This window comes from Paroedura picta, chromosome 8 (genome assembly GCF_049243985.1).
Source record: "Paroedura picta isolate Pp20150507F chromosome 8, Ppicta_v3.0, whole genome shotgun sequence".
NCBI classification, from domain to species: domain Eukaryota; kingdom Metazoa; phylum Chordata; class Lepidosauria; order Squamata; family Gekkonidae; genus Paroedura; species Paroedura picta.
In genome coordinates, this window is record NC_135376.1 from 94840201 (window position 1) to 94861567 (window position 21367).

The 21367-nt window shown below is 49.9% G+C and overlaps 1 protein-coding gene across 1 annotated transcript in view; it reads right to left on the bottom strand.

Annotated features, from left to right (window-relative positions):
• Positions 1 to 3427: 3427 nt before the first annotated feature.
• The window catches only part of CSGALNACT2 (chondroitin sulfate N-acetylgalactosaminyltransferase 2), a 44980-nt gene continuing 27040 nt past the window's right edge, over positions 3428 to 21367 (bottom strand). The window contains exons 3-8 of the mRNA XM_077350865.1: positions 18372 to 18588; positions 15946 to 16047; positions 12791 to 12969; positions 9103 to 9197; positions 7024 to 7105; positions 3428 to 5123 (exon numbers count right to left, since the gene is read on the bottom strand). Of these exons, the coding sequence (XP_077206980.1) occupies positions 4831 to 5123; positions 7024 to 7105; positions 9103 to 9197; positions 12791 to 12969; positions 15946 to 16047; positions 18372 to 18588 (968 nt within the window). The 3' untranslated portion in view covers positions 3428 to 4830. The remainder of the gene's footprint in view (positions 5124 to 7023; positions 7106 to 9102; positions 9198 to 12790; positions 12970 to 15945; positions 16048 to 18371; positions 18589 to 21367) is intronic.

The following is a 21367-nucleotide window of genomic DNA, read 5'->3' on the forward strand; positions in this document are numbered from 1 at the left end:
CTCCTGGGAATTGTAGTCCATGGACATCTGGAGAGCCGCAGTTTGACTAACCCTGATAGATTAACAATAATGAAGTGAAACGACAAAACAACATGGAGCAGTAGATAAGGGCTTGTTTGGGGAATACCTCACCAGTTAAGAGTACACCACGAAAAGAGGATGGTTCAAAATGAGTATAACAACAGAAGAAAGAACCTACCCTAGGCTATAATAAACATTTAAACAATTTAACAATAAATAGAAATGTCTTCTCTCTTCTTTTAATAGAACAACCACCTCCAGATTTATACCGTTTTCAAAGGTATTTTCATCAGTGGTTGTTTTTCAACTTAGTATTTGCTGGTGAAGTCCTTCACTAAGATCTATTATTCTTGACAGAAGTTAAACAATATATATATTGGCCTTTGGCTCACAGGTATGGGGAAATTTTTAGTCGAAAGACTGTTCCCCTAATAGATCCTAGTGAAGGCCTGGCGATCCTCTGGAATTACACCTGATCAACTGACAATGGAGATCAGCTCCTCTTGAGAAATGGCTGCTTTGTTTTATGGTTTTACCATATTTTCATTAGTCATGTTGAAGCCGGCTATCTCAGTGTATATCTTATCACTCTCGTAGCCTTTCATCCTTAGCTGTACCACCTTGGCTTTGATCCTTTGTTATTATTGACCAGGATAGATGTGAATGTAACCACCTGGGGCTTCCAGCTTCCTGTATCCCTACGGTGTTGAGCCTGGGAAACGCTCTCTCTGCCAGTGGGAACTTCCAAGTGCTGACTGTCTTTTGTCAACAAGGTGTCTTTGCGGCCCAAATGTTTGGTTCTGGTAGGGGATGGGGCTGAGGGGTAGATTTATTTATTTATTATTATTTATATACCGCCCTCCCCAAAGGCTCAGGGCAGTTCACATAAAACAGAAAAATGCAGATAACAGGGGTAGTTAAAACTGTGGCCCTCCAGATGTCCATGGACTACAATTCCCATGAGCCCCTGCCAGCGAATGCTGGCAGGGGCTCATAGGAATTGTAGTCCATGGACATCTGGAGAGCCGCAGTTTGACTACCCCTGATAGATTAACAATAATGAAGTGAAACAACAAAACAACATGGAGCAGTAGATAAGGGCTTGTTTGGGGAATACCTCTAGTCCAGTGGTTCTCAACCTAGGGGTCGCGACCCCCTTCTTCAATGAAGTCTGCTTATTGGGAGTAGTGGACAGAACCTCACCGATATCTCCCAGCTCAGATCCGGCCAGCTGAGGAAAGCCAGGAGGGTCCACTTACTTGGCAAGGCGGGCCTTGCCCCGGAAGGGTGTCAGCCGTTGGTCAGTTTGTTGCCCTGGAAACGCCGCTTCCGCTTGAATCCCAGGATTCCGTAAGAGAAGCAGCAGATGCTGCCAAAGAGCATCCGTCTCTGCAAAAGCCCTTGGGCCGGGCGGGCCAGGGCTGCTCCACAATGACGAGACTCGGCGGCAGGACTCACCAAGGTGCAGCCAAGTGGGGCTGGGACACAAAGGTGAGACCAGGGCAGCCTCAGGGAGTTTCAGGCCTCAAGGCCCTCAGTGAACTTGGCTGAGATGCCCACTAGTCTCTGTAGCCGGGTAGTTTCAGGCCCAGCTAAGGGGCAGGAAGCAGAGGACAAGCGCTGGGGTTTTGTACTCCATTTTTACTACCTGAATGAGCCTCTTGTGGCGCAGAGTGGTAAGGCAGCCACCTGAAAGCTTTGCTCATGAGGTTGGGAGTTCGATCCCAGCAGCCGGCTCAAGGTTGACTCAGCCTTCCATCCTTCCGAGGTCGGTAAAATGAGTACCCAGCTTGCTGCTGGGGGGTAAACGGTCATGACTGGGGAAGGCACTGGCAAACCACCCCGTATTGAGTCTGCCATGAAAACGCTAGAGGGCGTCACCCCAAGGGTCAGACATGACTCGGTGCTTGCACAGGGGATACGTTTACCTTTACCTTTACTACCTGAAGGAGCCTCAAAGCGACTGAACATCGCCTTCCCTTTCCTCTCCCCACAACAGACACCCTGTGAGGGAGGTGAGGCTGAAAGAGTCCTGATATTACTGAATAAGAGTTGGTTTTTATACCCTGATTTCCTCTACCCAATGGGGTCTCAAAGCGGCTTAGTCGCCTTCCTTTCCTCTCCCCACAACAGACCCCCTGTGAGGGAGGTAAGCTTGAGAGAACTGAGAGAGAGGAGAACTGTGCCTAGCCCAAGGCCCCCAGTTTGGCAGTATGTGCAGGAGGAGGAGGAGTGGGGAATCCAATCCAGACCTCCGGATGAGAGGCTGCTGCTCAACCACCACCCATGCTGACTCTCCTCTTGAGGGGGGGGGGTGGCAGGGAGGCAGTTTGAAAGCTCTTGTAAGGTGATATGCGGGTTGGTGAAGCGAACATCAGGCATTTGGAGGCGCTTTTTGACGGTGGGTTCGTGCAAGCCAGTCGTGAGTGGCACTGGGGCTTCCAAGGCCCTGGCATGATGTTCTCCTGCCCCGACCTGAATGGCTCATCCTAGCCCGATCTCGGAAGCTAAGCCGGGTCGGTCCTGGCTAGTTTTCAAACAGGAGAGGCGGGCAATGGCAGAGGTGGTTACCTTGGAATGTCTTTCTGCAAAACCCCCAGTCGGCTGTGACTAAATGGGGGGGGGGGGTCACATGTCTCTTGGCTCCATATGATTGGGTGCTTTAATTCAGGGGTAGTCAACCTGTGGTCCTCCAGATGTCCATGGACTAGAATTGTAGTCCATGGACATCTGGAGGACCACAGGTTGACTACCCCTGCTTTAATTGACCATATTTTTGCAGGAAGCTCCTGCAGCTGTTGGAGCAGTGCTTAAGGAAATGATTATAACTTTCTGATTGATCATTCAGTGACTGGAAACTGGTTGGGTCGAATATTTCTCTCTATATTATGAACACGCAGCTTGCTGGGTAACCCTTTACCCACAGGAGAGCAGAGCAAACAGCCTGGGCAAGGTTGCATTGCATGCAAGCTTTTTAGAAGAGTTGAAGAATTAAGTTGGAAGTCAATTAGTGAGACATTTGGATTGTTTAGGTTAGAAATCTAGGGTCATTGTAACTAGTCTTCCAGACAGAGCTGAGCGTGATACAAGTTGATCCAGAGTCCTCTTGCCATGTCAGAAGTTGTGCGTTTCGGTGTGGTTTGGCTCCCTTGGCAATCACTGACGCCCAAGGTGGCCGGCGGCACGGCACAGAGAGGAGGGGTGGCTGCACACAGGCACAGAGACATTCGCGATCAGGGCCTCTACCAACAAGGAGGTTTGCCTCAATTAAGCAGCACACTGAGATGGATCCATCCCACAGAGCCCACCTGTAACTAAAGCAATCTGTTGGCAGTGCCCAGCTGACTTCAGGACCCCCGGCCCCTGGGCTTCCCAACCACAGAGAAGCAGCCTCAAGTCAAACCCGTTAAAATGCACAGGTATTCCATTTATTTATAAAGAGAACACGGCAAGCCGACTTGCATTCCATTCTCCCCGTATTTCAGACACGTTACACCGCTCTCCACAATGTTACATGAAAGGCAAAACTATGTGTTAAAAGGGGAACAATGTCCAGAACGCTTTTCAAACCATCAGTCGTTCAGAACTAAAGAGCTGCGTCTTTTTGTGGTCGATGAACAAAAATGGGCCCAAACGGTTCCAATCAGGGTCGGGCGCTTCTGTGTCCGAAGCGGCCATTCCCACCCGAAGCAGCCAGCACTGCAGTGCTGGCTGCTTCGGGTGGGAATTGCCGCTTCGGACACAGAAGCGCCCAACCCTATTTGCAATGTTTCCTTTGCAAGCCCCGTACGAAACCGGCAGGAATGACCGGAGCGTGCAGCTCTGCCTTGAACCAACAGCTCTTCGTTTCAAGGAGGACAAGAGTCAATCTTGTACCCTCTGCAGGAAGCAAAATGACATAAAAAGCTAGACCCAGGCGGGCAGTGTCAAAAAGTGGACAGCGACCGAATATCGAAAGGTCGTCACTTCCGAACCCTTTTAACCTTGAAGCCACGCTCCGAACTTCCTTTGAGGAGCAAAGGCGATCGGGAGGGTCGTGACGAGGCAGGGAAGGGAAAACTTGAGTGGTCGAGACACCTCTGTCTCAATCTGTACATCCTGAAACATGCAATCAAAACAAAGAGGGTATTCGGCTAGTAGCTAGGATTAAGCGAATAGCGGACAAGCTCAATTCATTTACAGTCCGATAAAGAACAGCATGGCCAGATAACTGAAAGTGTTCAGGAGCCTCTTTTAAAGGGACTGAAACACAGGTCTGTTCAGTTAATGCATGTGCCTGACGGTTCATAAGGCGAGCTTCGGGAGTCTAGAGGCATGACATGTCTCCGGGTTTGTGTGCAGAAGTCCTCACCTGTTTTTTCTCCTGCTTTATTCTTTCTCCAAGGAGTTTGTACATATATGGTCTTTTTCTATTAAAAAAAAATTACAGTGAAATGAACAGAGTTACCGTAGGCAGTGGAGAAGAGCGTTTCGGCTGGCTTGCAATTCTGTCGGGTCATACAGATCGGAGAAATGAAAAACATTCGAGGGGGGGGAACGACAGAGGTGAAAGAGTTAATACATTCTGCTCTCCCCCCCCCCCAATCACAAGTGCACAAGTAAGAAATGCTTCCTTTCACTCAAGCACCTGATCTAGAGTGAGATGTACTGAAAGAGGCCAAGGCGAGATCTTGAACTCAGCGTCACAAGGGAGAGAGGCACTGCATTTTTTTTTATAAAAACAAAACCCCCAACTGAGTTAATTAAGGCTTTAAGAAAGACGCTGGCCCACAGCACTGCGGAGTCCTCCGGATTGCGCTGCAAGCCGCGTCAGCCGACTGCTTCGCTGCTAGTCCGGTAGGCCTGTTTGCGCAGGTGGGCCTCGATCTCTTCCCTGAAGACCAGCATCCCGAGGTGGGAGTGAGACGCCTCGTTCATGGCTTTCGACTGGATGCACATGCGGTATTGCTCCGGAGTCAATTCATCGGCGCAGTGCTTCTCGTGCCAGAGGTGGAAGAGGCCCGGCATGGGGGTCCGGACCACGACCAGGTCACTGTGCAGGTACTTCCGGTAGAGGTGAACGTCCTCGCCGCCCCAGCCTTTGACTTCCAAGTCAAATCCTCCTAGGTGGGGGGGGGGGGGGGGGAGAGAAAAGGATCAATAGAATCCATGAGCCCCAGGCTCATGGGACTTGCAGTCCATGGCCATTGGAAGAACCACAGTTTGGCCACCCCTGGTCTAAGGAGCACAACTGACACACAGCGGGGTACGTGAGGAAAAGCCACTCTGAGGATATCGAGGCCGTGGGCTGTGAAGGACTCTAAAGGTGACAACCAGCACTTGGACTGGGCGTAGCTGATGGGAGCCCTGGAGTGGTGTGTCCCAGAGGCCTGACCCCAAAGAACCTGGCACCAAACGTTTGGCACCAAACAGAGCGTTTGAGACATCTTCAAAGGCAGCCGTAGGTCCAGGCTGGAGGCCGCGGGGGGCATGGATCAGGGGAGCTAGGTGGTGGAAAGTACTGTCAAGCCACAACAGACTTTTGCTGACCCTCATCAAAGCAAGAGACGAACAAAGGGGGTCTGCCATTGCCTGCCTTGCCGGAGCAGCCCTGGTGGTCTCCCATCCAAGTACTAACCAGGGCTGACCCTCCTTAGCTTCCGAGATCAGACCCAATCCAGCAGGCCAGGGCCAGCTGGGTCTAAATAAGGGTCTAGTTCAGGGGTGGTCAAACTGCGGCCCTCCAGATGTCCATGGACTACAATTCCCATGAGCCCCTGCCAGCGTTTCATTTCCCCAAAAAAGGGAAATATAATAACAATAATGGACTTAACCTGATTTACCTAAATTATAGAACCTGGAGATTAGGGAACACTCTGCTGTATATTTTCATTTTTTAAAATTTATTTGCATTTAAATGCTGTCCTCCCTTACAACTCAGGTTGGTTTACAGAGAAAGTTAGATGGGTAACCAAGTACAGGTAAGTTTGGCAATTGTCAACCGTTTTAATAACAATTTTTAACAACAATTTTAGCAATCATCCAAGCATAACAGCGTGTTCGATAACAGTCTCAACAGACCTAGTATTCCTTCTGCAATCCCATAGAGTGTGTTTGTCTGGATAGAAAGGGGATGGGGGCCTGGTAGACATTATCATTGGCCTCGACCAGATGCCTGGTGGAAGAGCTCTATTTTGCAGGCCCTACGGAACTGTGATAGCTCGGACAGGGCCTGGATCTCCTCTGGGAGAGACGACCTAGCCCTGGTTGAGGCCAACCAAGCTTCCTTGGGGCCAGGGATCACCAGCCAGTTGGCTATAGCGGAGCGTAGGGCTCTTTGGGAGGTATAGGAAGAGAGATGGTCTCTCCAGTACGTTGGACCCAAACTGCATGTGGTCTTAAAGGCAATTACCATGACCTTAAGCCTGATCCGGTATTCAACTGGTAGCCACTGCAGCTGTTGGAGTATGGGCCGAACGTGAGCCCTCCAGGCTGTTCTTGTGAGTAATGTGTTGCCGGGCAAAACGGTACAGAAACAAATAATCCAGGCCATTACGGGGAGAATGATATCAGGGTTAAGCCACAAGATGGTGCTGAAGAGTATCAACAAGCCGAGCAGTTCCAGTAATCTGTGATTGCTTTTTGAGCGGTAAGCCTGAAATTACAAGAAGCCCTATGGGTCCATAATTCCCGTATTTTTTTTCTGCCGGGTTAAGAAACCCAGGATTAAATCGCTTCCGGAAAGCAAGGATCTATTCCAGCTTTAAGCCTACAGGAAGAACCACATGCCTTTGAGCAGGAAACACAAACATGTTCTCCACAAGATCGACAACTAGGGTTGTGTGCTTCGGCCACTTCGGCGCCCATTCACGCCCAAAGCGGCCAGCGCCGCAGCGCGGCGCTAGCCGCTTTGGACGTGAATGGGCGCCGAAGTGGCCGAAGCACACAAGCCTATCAACAACAGAGGGCGCCGATCAAAAAACAAGATCAAAGCGGAAGAGGTTGCCGCGGGATGCAACTTACCGACAGTCAAGAAGTCCGTTCGATATTGACAAGTCATCCCAAAGCCAAAATCCCGCCAGAAGCCAGAGTCCTTTTTGTGCACCTAAAATTATAAGCATATGCAGATGGAAGGTCCGTATAATTTATTTCCATCAAGTATTGATAGTTTCACACCAGTAAACGCCATCACACCCTCTCCCCTCTAATGTGCAGTCTTCTAGGACAGGGGTCCTCAACTCCTGGTCCGCGGCCCGGTACCGGGCCGTGAAGGCCATGGTATCGGGCCGCTAGCGGCAGCACCTGCCTCCCCCCTTGCAGCGAGAGGGGGGGAAAGAGGCAGGTGCAGCCGCCGGCACGCCAGCAACGCAAACGCGCACACGCGGAGCTGCAGCGCATGCGTGTTTGCGCCCCCTGCTGGCGAAAACGTGCACGCACGGCAGCTCTGTGCATGCCCGTTAGCGCCACCTAGTGGCAAAAACGCATATGCGCGGTTGCTGCACGTGCACATTTACGTGCGGTGGCCGGGCCGCCGGCTCTCTCCCACCCTCGAAGGTGGTCCCAACTACAAGAAGGTTGGGGACCGCTATTCTACGAGACCCAAAAGCATTTCTTGAATTGTTGCTTTTTGGACATGCAAAAGAGGGTCCAATGGCTGTCTTACATATTTCTCCCCAGAAGCCCAAATTGTACCACCTGATAGCCTTTAGCCACGCTCGAGTTCCCATGGAATTATTTGCTTGGATTTATCAACGGTATCTAAAAAACCCTTTCCCTTCTGGCCGAAGAGAGAGAAGTCTGTAGGCAGGCTTTCTCAACCAGGGTCTCGTGAAGCCCTGGGGTTTCTTGATGGCCCTGCAAGGATTTCCTGAAAGCGTGGGAGTTAATTAATTCATATATATTTTAAATTTGTTAAACATTTATCAGGTGTTATGACCATATAAAGAGCCTCTTGTGGCGCAGAGTGGTAAGGCAGCAGACATGCAGTCTGGAAGCTCTGCCCATGAGCTGGGAGTTCAATCCCAGCAGCCGGCTCAAAGTTGACTCAGCCTTCCATCCTTCCGAGGTCGGTAAAATGAGTACCCAGCTTACTGGGGGGTAAACAGTAATGACTGGGGAAGGCACTGGCAAGCCGCCCTGTATTGAGTCTGCCATGAAAGCACTAGAGGGCGTCACCCCAAGGGTCAGGCATGACTCGGTGCTTGCACAGGGGATACCTTTACCTTTACCTATGACCATATATGGTCATGTCGACATCCCCCCCATGGCCACTGGAGGGGGTGGGGAGGGGCTTCAGGTGGGCATGTCCACACCTACGCTTCTCAACCATATTCTGCATGACTGCACCATGTCTGGAATTTCTCAATGCTTGAAGGATGTTTCAGGAGTTTCTCAATGGTAAAACCGTTGAGAAAGGCTGCTGTAGGGTGTTTTACCAGCAACAGACAAAGGGCCTCCCAGTACGAAGCATCCTTTTCTCTTCTTCCTCCCACTCTTGGTCCCCTGCTTGATCAAGTGTTCCGGAGAGCGTGTAAAGCTTGGTCTTTAGTGACGCTTCACTTGGGTCGATAAAAATACTTTGTGCCTTTTATTTATTGGGGGATTTTTTCTTTGAAGCAACTCAGCTATCTGGATCCTTTGCACCTCCAGCCTACTCCCGCATCAGATTTCAGAGGGGAACGAGGCTCCGGTCTGTAATGAACGCACCGTGACTACTGCCGGCATGGAAGGAAGGACTAGACGGGATTTCTTAAAAGAACCACCCATGCGGTTGCCTCCTGCAGAGCGGCTTGTTTTTTTGGCAAGCATGCAAATATCTTCACGCCTGGTTCCAGCCTGGGAAAGGCTAAGGCGATGCGTGTGATCCCTCCCACTCTCCGTCTGCCCCAGGCTAAGCAAGAAGGCTGTGGATTAAGCTGTGAGAGGAAACAAGGAAAGCTCCCTGCGTTACCTTCTTTCAGCATGCTGGCGGGGCTCATGGGAATTGTAGTCCATGGGCATGTGGAGAGGCAGAGTTTGGCCACCCCTAGCTGCCCTGGGCTGAATGTCCTCCGAACACGGGCAAGAAGAGTCTTAAGCGCCTTTAGATTCCAGCCCACTTACCAGCTGCTGCTCCACGGGGGGCGGCACATCTTGATTAGCATAGACAACGGCAGGGTTATACAGGCTGAACACCACCGGGTAGAAAACCTTCTTGCCTACGGAGACATGAGAGATCGGTTAATTCAGTGTGGCGCGTCGCTGAGCTGAAAAGTCAGCTGCACGCCTCTCGTACAGGGAACGCGCGAAGCTGCTAATTGATTCTTGTTGATGATTAATAATGCCAAAAGACCTGCGGGTGCTTCAGCCCGCCAGGGACCAGATCGCTGAACGACAACCCAGAAACGGCAGCACTTCACTGGCAAAGGGAATTTTTATTTCTAAAAGGCACAGGGAGATGTTTCGGCTGCAACGACCCACCGCAAAATTCCTGGTCAGCGCTTCCACTAGTGGGCCCAGCCAATGGCCTGCTTAGTCTACATCAGGGGTAGTCAAACTGCGCCCCTCCAGATGTCCATGGACTACAATTCCCACAAGCCCCTGCCAGCGGATGCTGGCAGGGGCTTGTGGGAATTGTAGTCCATGGACATCTGGAGGGCCACAGTTTGACTACCCCTGGTCTACATCCTCTGGGGCAAAAGTCCTGACGGTTGACCGTCTTGTCAGTGTGCCCTTGAAGCTTCCCTGAAGGTCACCTTTTGCAAAACGGGTCTTCCCTGCTCCTCCCCCAGACCACGCTTGCTGGTATAGCTGGCCATTAGGCCTCTTCACCTTTGCACAGTTCCAAACTTCTGCAAACTTCCATGTAAAACTTAAGCCTCGACAGCACTAAAAATTGCCTAACAGTTCCTGTTCTGGGAAGATCCTGCTCAGGGCTTCGCTTCCTGTTATCCAGTATGAGAGCTGTTTCTCAAGGCCACCCTGTTCTAGAAGCCAAGCAACTTTCCAAAAAGAAAAAACTGCCCCAAGTCTGAACCGGGCATCTGTCAGGACCCCTCTTAATTTGGACTTAGTTGTTTTAATATGTCCCACCCCCCTTTACAGCCTAAGTGCCAACGGGATCAGAAACTTGGGGCGTCTCATAAAGGCACCTGTGTACAGGCCTGACACTGGAAAATCCCAAGGAAGGGAAGGGTGTGTTGACACTGCAAACTAATTAAGTGCAATTGCCCCCAGCTCAGAGTTCTCAATAGGAGGACGATCTCTCAATAAGACTAAGAACAAAAGACTTTTCAACCCTAGAATATTCTGGCATGCCCCAGAGGTGTCTGCCCAGCCTGAGGAAGCTGCTGTTTCATTAACCAATGCCCAGTTCCTCTTTTTCCCCCCGTTACTTAGTCAAGAGGGGTGTTCGTCATTAATTTACACACCATCCTGACCCAGGAGGTATCTCAGCTCACCCAAACTTTTGTGTCAATGCAGACCTGGCTCACTTCAACATAATTTAAGTATGTTGATTGAGTTGCCTCACTTTCCAAAAAGAAAAGACTGCCTCAAGCCTGAACAGGGCATCTGTCAGGACACCTCTTAATTTGGACTTAGTTTTAATATGTCCTACCCCCCTTTACAGCCTAAGTGCCAACGGGATCAGAAACTTGGGGCGTCTCATAAAGGGATAAAGCTGCCCATGCAGCTTTGGCTCACAATAGCTTAATCAAGGTATTTTCCCCAAAGTTTGACAGCAATTAACTCTGAGATTGAAACGTTTTAATCCTGACCCAATCCAAAACCAGGACAGCCCAAATCCCACCGACCCTGAGGATCTTCTGTCCACAAAAGAAGGATCCCATGTCAGGGCAAATGGTTCCTCAGATTCCTGGTCCAGATCTCTGCTGATCAGATCTCTGCAGACTTTGTCTCCTTGCTTGCTACAATCACTCCCTTCATCATTTTATTCTGCTGCACCCCTATCAAGACCCACCACTTACAAGATCCTGCTTTGTTTCGTTCCGGAGCCCCATGAAAGTTAATTTCCCCTGCCTTAGGTCCAGTTTGGGCAGCACCATCAGTAGCCCACGCAAACTTATTTCTCGATTCCTGTCTGCGCTCTGAGACACCGGGACTCCTTGGGCCTTTTTTCCTGGTCCCCGCACACAATCACACACATTCACACCAACGCTTTTCACCTAATTGGGGCTCATCAGTGGTAGGAAGGCCTGTCAAGACCCAGCCCATTTTCAGCAACCCTATGGGGGTTTCCACGGACGTTCAGAAGTGGTTTCCTTTTGCCTGGCTCAATGCTGTGACCCTGGCCTTCCTTGGTGGTCTCCCACCCGAACAGTAACCATGACTGACCCTGTTTAGCTTCTAAAATGGGGCTGGCCTGGCTACTTTGATAATAACTTTGATCAATTAGGGGTAGTCAAACTGTGGCCCTCCAGATGTCCATGGACTACAATTCCGAGGATCCCCTGCCAGCATTCGCTGGCAGGGGCTCGTGGGAATTGTAGTCCATGGACATCTAGAGGGTCGCAGTTTGACTACCCCTGAATTAGATTAATCTTATTGACTGAGACATTCCAGTGCTCCCTCTTTATTAATCAGCATTTGAGAACAGGATCAATAAGCTTGCCTTCTAAGACAGCTGCTCAAAAAGCCCACAAAATGCAGCTATATAGGGGAGGGGATCCTCCTGGGCATCGTGCCAGATCTGAGGCTGGAGGACAGGATCAGCCAACCGGTGGCAGAGAAGCACCAGTCCACACTGCCCCAGGCATTTTGACTGAGCACAACCCTTTCCTCAGCAGAGTGTGGCTTCCTCAGAGCCTCCCTCCGCCCACTGGAGCTCATAGTACCCACTGACCTCCCACCAGCGCAAACCTTCTGAGGGATTCAATCTTTGGACTGCAGAGGAACCCCTGAAAAAATCTGCAGGCTTCAAGGCAACCCTGAAAGTGTGTCAGTTAGCCACACCCCGAGGAGTGCCATGTCACTGGAAGTGTCATCACCCATATGATCCCCACAACCAACCACGAGAGGGGTAGGCCCCCCTCTCTCCCTCCAGCCCACCCAGAGTTTAAAAAAACCAAAAGCCCAAGAGGAGTCCCCTGGCTGGAGCACAGTGGCCTGCTCTGCCCACCAGCAGAATTGAAAAACTAGGCCAGGGGTAGTCAAACTGCGGCCCTCCAGGTGTCCATGGACTACAATTCCCATGAGCCCCTGCTCTAACCCTTTCCCTCTTCCCGCTCTGAATTTTAGAATTGTTACAAAATGGAGATACAAGTCCTTGTTTTAGAAGCATTCGCTGGCAGGGGCTCATGGGAATTGTAGTCCATGGACATCTGGAGGGCCGCAGTTTGACTGCCCCTGTACTAGGCCAATGGGGCATGCAAGAGCTGGGCCCCAAACCTGAAACGGCCCGCCAACCTGCTCCGCTGGGCAGGACCTGAGGATATAGCAGGCCCCCCTCTCACCCCCACCAACTGGAGTAACCCCTCCAGGTCTCTGGCGCCATCCCAGGGTTACACCTAACCGCAGTTGGGAAATGCTGGCTTAGACAGATGGTTACCACTAACTTAAGCCCCTCCCAAATGGTTGTCATTTCTGACTGCTATATTCCCATTACAATATCGTATCTGGTAGCATGGACTGGTATCGTATCTTCCACGGACTGAAAAGTAGCAGCTTGGCGTAGGTAGAGCCAAGGGGTATAAAGGGTATAGGAGGGCCACTGGTATCCCCCCGCCATGCTGCTGCCTTTGGGAAGGCAGCAGATGCCCCTGCTGAATTCCGGACCTGAACATCAACATACCTGACTCGGCATTCAAGCGGCAGCTGTTTAAGAACTCGGCTGTGAAATAGATATCAACATCGCAGAAGAACATCAAGACCTCGCCTTTCTCCCAGGCTCTGGCACCAACATCTAACCCTCGGCCACGATTGAACTCTTCGTTCAAGGACACGAGCGTGTAGTTGTGGAAGTTAGTCTCTCTAGAAAGGAGGGGAGAGAAAGAAATGAGGGGACATTTTCCCACCGTACCTGGCACCCCTGCTTACGGATAAAACACATTCCCTATGCCAGGGGACCTCCCTGTGGTGCTTGTACGTGCCTTGGTGCTCGACAACACGCTTTCTGGTGCCCCAGGGTTTTTAGAAAGTGGGTGGGGCAAGGCGGGTCTTTAGCCTATCAAGGCATCTGATTGGCCGTGGAAATATTTCCAGCCAATGTTTCAGGGCAGCTGAAACCACCGCAGCCCAAGTATATTCTCTCCGTCTGAAGGCAAACCGTGGCACCAGTTGCGTGACCACCTCTTGGGGCAGCCATCATGGAGCCACCACTTCGAGGCTGTGCCCAGCACTGTTTCAGCACTCCAAAGGAGCCCATAGGCTAGGCACGGGCATTGCCGTACACCTCCAAGCTTCTAAACCAGTGGTTCTCAACCTGGGGGTCGCAACCGGTGGGGGGGGGGTCGATCGGTCGTTTTCCCAGGGGCGGCCGAGGCTGCCACCATGCCGCTGCCATCTTCCTAATGGTGTGAGAGTTACATGCTCTGGTCGATTTGGCAATCACGGAAGGCCAAGGCAGCCAGCACTGTGGCGCTGGGCGCCTCAAGCTTCCGTGATCACCGAAGCGGCCAGAGTGCACAATCCTACAACCCCCTTTGGGTGGTGGAGGCCTCGGCGACCCAAAGGGGGTCCACGCCATCAGGTAGGTTGAGAACCACTGTTCTAAACAGTGCCACATGGGAAAGGAATGGCAAGGCCTGACACCTGCTCATGACGCAGGTGCTTCCACCTGCCTTACCAATAATGGGGACAGTTTTGTTCTTCCCTCTGGAAAGTCCTCCTTCCAGATGGGCTTTGCACTCTGCGGGTGAGAATCTAGTGGTCATTCCCGGCCCTAGGGAAGCGTGCCTAGCCTCAACCAGTGGAATGAGCCTGGTGGAATGAGCTCCCGGGTAAGCTGCAGGCCCTGCGGGACCTTCCAGCGTTCTGCAGGGCCTGCAAAATGGAGTTCTTCCGCCAGGTCTATGGTTGAGGCTGGGGTCGGTGAGGTACATCTACTCCCCCCCCCCTCGGGCTTTTGAAGTGAACATCGTTGGACCTCCCTCTCCAACCCCCTGGATTTTAAGTCTTTTATTAGGAGTTTTAATGGGGGTTTAAGACATTGTGACCCGCCATGAGCCACTTAGGGAGTGGCGGGAAATAAATTGAATGAATGAATGAATGAATGAATGAATGAATGAATGAATGAATGAATGAGGGTGCCAGAAACGCTTTTTCAGCCTCTAAGCCTGTTTCTAGCCAGAAGGGACATCCAGAAGTTAAGAGCCAAGGACAGATCTCTCAGAATCCTTCAAGATTCACATACAGAAAGCACAGCTCCCTACAGGAAATTTTTTTCAAAAAATTCTGTTCCTCTTCTATTCCTCGGCTTTTCCCCTGAATGCTGTGAAACACAAACACACATTTTCTCCTTGAAGCACTACATCTATTTACATAATCCCAGGAGGACTGCGTTTTTGCCTCTTTACCATAAGCAGAAGGAAAAACTGAAGGGGGGACGGGACGCAAAGTCTTTGGCTTTCTACGTGGGGCACCTGTTAAAAGGGAACTTAATTCGATAAACTCCTAGGTTGCACAGCTTGTTGTCCCCAAGGAACCGAAGCATCTGCAATGAGCCTTAAAAAATAACAGCGCAACTGAAGAATGGACGAAAGCTGGGAGAGCCGTGCCCAGCTGCGTCGTCCTGGATGCCCCTCCTTGATGGAAAAGGCAGAGGACTTCAGAGGCTGCTGCTCTCTGGCTGGAAGCAGCTTCCAGGGAACAAGCTTGCGTCACCTGCTGTTTGCTCATTTCCAGCCCCTGTGATCAGGAGCCCTAGTCAAGGAGGGCTGGTGTGCACAAGACCAAAACATGGGCCGAGCCCCATGAACTGTTTGCAAAACGAGGGCATTGGAGGGTCGGAATGTTCCCTTCAGTAGGGGACCAGTTTTGGAACTCTCCATAGCAGGTGTCTCCAACATGGTGCCCACCGACAGTTTTCTCTGGCACCCGCCAAGCATTTTTAGAAAGCGGGCAGAGCCGAGTAATGCTTTTGCCCACGAAGACTTTTGATGAACCACAGGAGGTTTGACCACTGGAGAATATTTTTCAAAACATCACTTCAACAGCAGCTGCCACCACAGCATGAGGTTCTTTGTCACGGCACTGAAGTTCTGCTGCAGCAGCCATTTTGTGGCTGGCTCCGCCTTCTGTGGCAGCTTAGATGTGTTTTGATATGTGAATGTCTTCCAATATTTAGTAGTCTGTTCCTCATTATGCTTCCACACCAGTTTTGCCCCTTAAATTCCGCCAAGGTTGCCTCACTTACAGAATCTTAAACTGAACCTGTGAACAAAAATCGATGCACGTCCAAGGTGACTGTGACACATTGGTTCTGAAGAATGCAAACAGCAGAGGCTGGAAAACTGCGGCCCACATGGACACTATAAAACAGCCCTCTGTCTCTCAGTGAAGTGTACGGAGAATTAGAGGCCTAAGCCTGATAGGTCAAGTAGAGTTAGGATGTTCGGCGTCCAAAGCGTCCGCTTGCACCCGAAGCAGCCAGCGCCGTGGCGCTGGCTGCTTCGAGTGCAAGCGGACGCTTTGGACGCCGAACCGCCCAACCCCAAAGTCAACCACTCGAAAGAGAATGTTGGTCTTTGTTGCTAGCTCAGTAAAACGTTTGTGAGAATATCTGACATCTCTATGGCCATTTGAAACTCCGCATTTTCTCAACCCTGTACACCCTTTCCCACTTCCAGGTACTACGACTTTCTCCGTTTACCTGGGAAGACCATTATAGCAAAACACCAATTTCTCCTCCCAGCCTGCTAAGGAAAACCAAGCCGTTAATTGCGGGCACACGCATACACAGTCATGCTAAGCTTTTAAAAATAACCAGGTTTGAGGTTCTCAACTCACCTAGCAACCGACTCTAAGATGCTCTTCACTTCGGAAAGCCCTTCTTGGCCAAAATATACTACAGTGAGGTGAATCCGCTTGTCCTGATTAATGCACACTTCCCTACGAAAGCAAAGCGACATCATCAGGGTTCCATTACTGTAGCAACCTAACAAGAGGGGTTTGGTTAGAGGAGGCAATAGCAAGCCACACAGAGAGAACCCTACAGCTTCCAAACACATTTAAGAGCAGAAGAGGAGCCCTGCTGGCTCACCCACAGGAATCTGGGTGGCTTCAAGGAATTCTGCGGAGCCTGCAAGACAGAGCAGTCCCGCCTGGCCTATGGTGGAGGCCCACAGAGCACCCATGCAAACTGGCTTCCCTTTGCACATTTCCACACATACTGATGGACATATCAGTAGCATCTAGCCTCCATAGGAAAACCTCACATGGCACCTTATCCCCCCCCCCCCACACATGCACATTCGGAGAAAGGGCGGAATGCTCCAAGCAGTTTATGTTGATTTTAGTGATTTTAACTGAATTATATTAAACTATTATATTAATTATATGTATTTTGAGTGTTATAAACCAGTGGTCCCCAACCCGCGGGCTGCGAAGGCCATGGCGCCGGGCCGAGGCTCCCTCTCCCTGCCCCGCAGTAAAAAACTTTCAAGGCCGCAAGCTTGCGGCCCAGAAAGCTTCTTACTGCGGGAGGGGGGGGAGAGGGAATCAGGGCCGTGCCCGCGCATGCGCTGCCCTTTTGCGCATGCACAAAAGTGCTGCGCATGTGCAATTTTCAGCTGTGCATGGCGCATGCGCGGCCCAGCGCGCATGCGCAATGCGCGGGCGCGGCATGCGCAGGCGGGCAGTTGCCCTGCCGGTCCCCAGCCTCAAAAAGGTTGGGGACCACTGTTGTAAACCATCCTGAGCCCTTGGGGAAGGGTGCAGTAGAAATTTAATAAATAAATAAGGAACTATAGTCCATCTAGTCCAGGATCCTATTTCACACAGTGGCCAACCAGTTCTTCTGGACGGCCAACAACAGGGCAGAGAGGCTGAGATATGTTGCCTTCTGGCTCTGGGATTTATTTATTTTATTTTATTTATTTATCATACTTATATACTGCCCTCCCCGGAGGCTCCGGAGGATTCGTACTGCTGAACGGTGAGGTTCCCCTCAGTCACCATGTCTGGTGGCCAGTGACAGACTTTTCCTCCATGGATCTCTCTCACCCTCTTTTAAAGCTGCTTGTTCCCATGGCCATCACTACATAATCTGGCAGCAGATTCCATGTTTTAATCACTCTCTGTTTAGAGTAGTATTTCCTCTTGTCTGCCCTGAATTTACTGCCCATCTGCTTCATTGGATTCCCCCCCAGTTCCAGCATTCTGGGAGAGGGAGAAAAAGTTCTTTGTAAACTCTCTCCATTCCGTGTCTAATTTTATAAACTTCTATCACCCCCACCAACAAACACACACACCCCCCGCCCACCCCAGTCTTCTCTTTTCTCAACTGAAAAGTCCTGGACCCTTGAGCATTTCCTCATAGGGAAGGTGCTCCAATTCAGAAACCAATCTAAATTAATCATGAGGTTAGTGCGGTGTCTGTCTTGAATTACAGCAATACGGAGATGAAGTCTCTTTCAAATGAATGGAATAGTTGCAATTCAGGCTTCTCTTGGCTACCACTGGATTAAGAAAGGGGAACTTCCACTTCTGCGATTCAATGGACAGTCAGGATTACAATCCATAAGGGCTGGAGCATCCGGGCCAGGCAAATGATGCTGCACACATTTTAAACTCAGATATTACTCTACAAAAGAAGCTGGGAAAAGCTGGTGTTTTATTATTGTTGTCGTTGTCATTATATTTTGTTTTACAGGCTGCTCCTCCCTGCCAAAAGGCCAGGGGCAGCTTAAGTAAGTTTAATAGTAACATCAAGAAACCTTTAAAAAACATTAGAGTTTAAAACTGTGCCTTGCTATTCCCTTCCCATGGCTCCGTTGACATTCTAGACACAGTTACTCCAGGCCTATGGTGGGAGGCTGTTCCATGTGCCTGGAGATTTTGAAATGGGGGAGGTGGAAGGAGGCCAATAGGTGGTGGTTTTATCCTGGCCTCAACCATGGGCCTGGCGGAAGAACACCGTTTAACAGGCCGTGTGGAACTTCACAAGCTCGGTCAGGGCCCAGATCTCCCAGGCAGGAGCCAGGGCCAAAAAGACCGTTGCTCTACTCGAGGCCAGCAAGGGCTCTCCGGGGCAAGGAATCACAAGCAAATTTGTAACGGCAGACTGTGGCATTATCCGGGGGCATACTGGGAAAGGCAGTCCTGTAGATATGCAGGCCCAGACTAGTCGGCACCCTAGAAGATGCACACCTTACTTATCTTCTAGTAGAAAAATTACATTTGGTGGCTTTGGGTGTAGTTTGCAAGGCACTTACTTGAAATTCTGCATGAACTGGGCAAAAACTTCTGTCCTTCCAGCAAGGGGAACAATAACGTTGATTATGGACCTCGAAATGTCCACCGTTTCGCTCTTGACTTTCATGAGGGGCCCGAAGGGGCGGAAGAGGGTGACATGCCGGTACTCCATCTCCTCTGCCTTCTTGTAGAACAACTCATACTGGGTCCCTTTGTCTCTCTCGGTGCGGTAGTAACCTTAGGGGCAATACACAAGAGGAACCGATTCAGTCACCCATTTAAAACTCCGTGACAGGCTGCTACTTCGTGAATTATGACAACGGGAAGAAGAGGGCAGGTTTCAGGTCGTTACTCAGGAAGGTCCGTTACCAAGAAATGAAAGAGGAAGGAACATAACAAATTGCAGACATAACTGTGGATTTCGACTACGATTTGGTTATTTGTCTCACGGAGCCTTGAGGCGAATTACAGTCAAATGCAGTCAAGCAGGATGGGACATCCAGTGAACAACACAATGTGAAAATCCGAAAACAGAAATCTCTAACCAAGCTAAAACAAAGAATGAGGTTTTCAACATGATACATTAAATGGCGTAGAAACCAACTAGTATGGAACAACTTACTTATCTTCTAGTAGAAGAATTACAACAATTACAGAAAGGTTGGAGGGAGCTTGGTCTGTTTAGCCTGGAGAGGAGACAACTGAAAGGGGATTTGATAACCATTTTCAAGTATTTAAAAGGCTGCCATATTGAGGATAGAGCAGAGTTGTTCTCTCTTGCCCCGGAAGAACGGACCAGAACCAATAGGATGAAATTAATTCAAAAGAAATTCCATCTAAACATCAGGAAGAAGTTCCTGACAGAACAATTTCTCAGTGGAACAGGCTTCCTCGGGAGGTGGTGGGTTCTCCATCTTTGGAAATGTTTAAACAGAGGCTGGATAGCCATCTGACGGAGAGGCTGATTCTGTGAAGGTTCAAGGGGGTGGCAGGTTAGAGTGGATGAGCAATAGGGTTGTGAGTGTCCTGCATAGTGCAGGGGGTTGGACTAGATGACCCAGGAGGTCCCTTCCAACTCTATTAATCTATGATTCTAACATGCTACAGGAATCGGTGACAATACAGTGGGGTAGAACTCAGGTCCCTGTGCCTTTTCCAAGGCAACTTTCGGAACATTTCATTATAGTACAGTCTTATTTAGCTGTGAAAAAGCCCCTTGAATAATTCTGTTTTGCACAACTTGTGGAAAGCCAGAAAAATGGGAGCCTTCCTAACTGAACCATGAAGCAAAGTTTGTCACCAAGGTTGCTGTTTATGGATCGCAAGCAAAAGTTCATGATATGTCTACCATGATGAACTTCCATGAACTTTTTAGTAGTTTGTGGAGGTTCGTAAATGGAGCACAAAGCAAGGGTTTAAAGGGACTCCAAATGTCCCTTTAAAGCCCTGATTTCTGTTCCCTGCACTAATAGCTACTTGACAGGGAGCTGCTCCCCACCACTCAGCTGTTTCAAACTGTCTTGTGCAGTTCCTTTAAACTTTAAAGGGGCAGTGCAAGTCAGCTCAGAACAGTCGTGCAGTAGGAATAAAGCTGCACCCTGCCACTCAGCTGTTTTTCAGGCTGTCTTTAAACTCCCTTTAAAAGAACTGTAGTCCCTCTCACTGGGGTTTACGTGGGAACGAACCACAAACCAGTTTGTGTCCATCCTATTCCTAACCTCATCAGGGAGGCCATTCCATTAGGTGGGGTCAACAAGAAAGAATGTACGAGTAAGGATGGTTATAAAATTTTCCCAATTGGAGGATGGTACCTGCAGACAGCCTGGCTGGCATGAGCACAACTGTCATGGAGAGGCAAAGAGGGTGAGGCGTTCACAGATAAGAAGGACCAAGGCCATGAAGGGCTTTTTGTATGTGGAGTCCATAATTAACGGGCAGCCAAAGGAGTGACTGCAGAATGGGAGGGATATGCCTGCTCTCCCAATAACCCCGCTGCAACCTTTTTCTGGGTCACAGAGGCCAAGCAGAGCACAAGGAGAAAGCTCCATGTTAAATCCCTGGCATTTCCACTTAGCGGATTTCAAATGTCTAGAACTGCGAAGGACCTTTGCCCGAAACCACTTTGCTACACGTCACCAAAGGAACAACGGTCCAACTGTATAGGGCAGGGCCTGAACAATTCCCACATGAATGCCAGCAAGAAACATTCATCCTGGCCTTAAAATATTAGCCAGACTGCAGACTGCAAAAGAGTCAGTGCTCAAAGCCAGCCCCCGCCTTCAGTATCTATCGGAGAATTTTATTGACAGATTAAGATGCTTAGTAGGTCAAGTCCTACCCTAAGCAGATGTTGATTGGGCTTGACTGTGCTAATCTGCAGCTCTAATCCTTTTGAGAAGATCAATACTTGCAATCAGTTTACTGACTTTCACAGAATAAGTTCATGACGCTGCTTTTTAAAATCCCAAGCAGCAGCAGGCTGGCCAAATGCTCTGGAGAAACTCACCCCAATTGCCTATTAAAAGGTTTTATAATAATTATTTTGTTCATTAAGCTTAGTCATTGAAATGCATATATTTTCAATCTTTCTTCACAGACGCTGCTTCTTCTATAAGTTAATTGAAGCAAATGTTGATAAACGAGGAAGGTGAAGGGGCAGAAGATATGCACCTGGATTTTGTTTTAAGTAACTCCGACACCCATGATACAGCCCAGCAGTATTCAGTGGCCCTGGAGTAAAATGTTGGTACTTTCACGGAAGTTGGAGGGAGCCATACGGGCCATCTAGTCCCACCCCCTGCTCAATGAAGGATCAGCTTAAAGCATCCATGAGAAATATCTGTCCAGCTGCTGCTTGAAGGTCAGCAAGTGGGAGCTCCCCACCTCTTGAGGCAGCCCATTCCACTGCTGCAGGGGTAGTCAACCTGTGGTCCTCCTGATGTTCATGAACTACAATTCCCATGAGCCCCTGCCAGCAAACGCTGGCAGGAGCTCATGGGAATTGTAGTTCATGAAC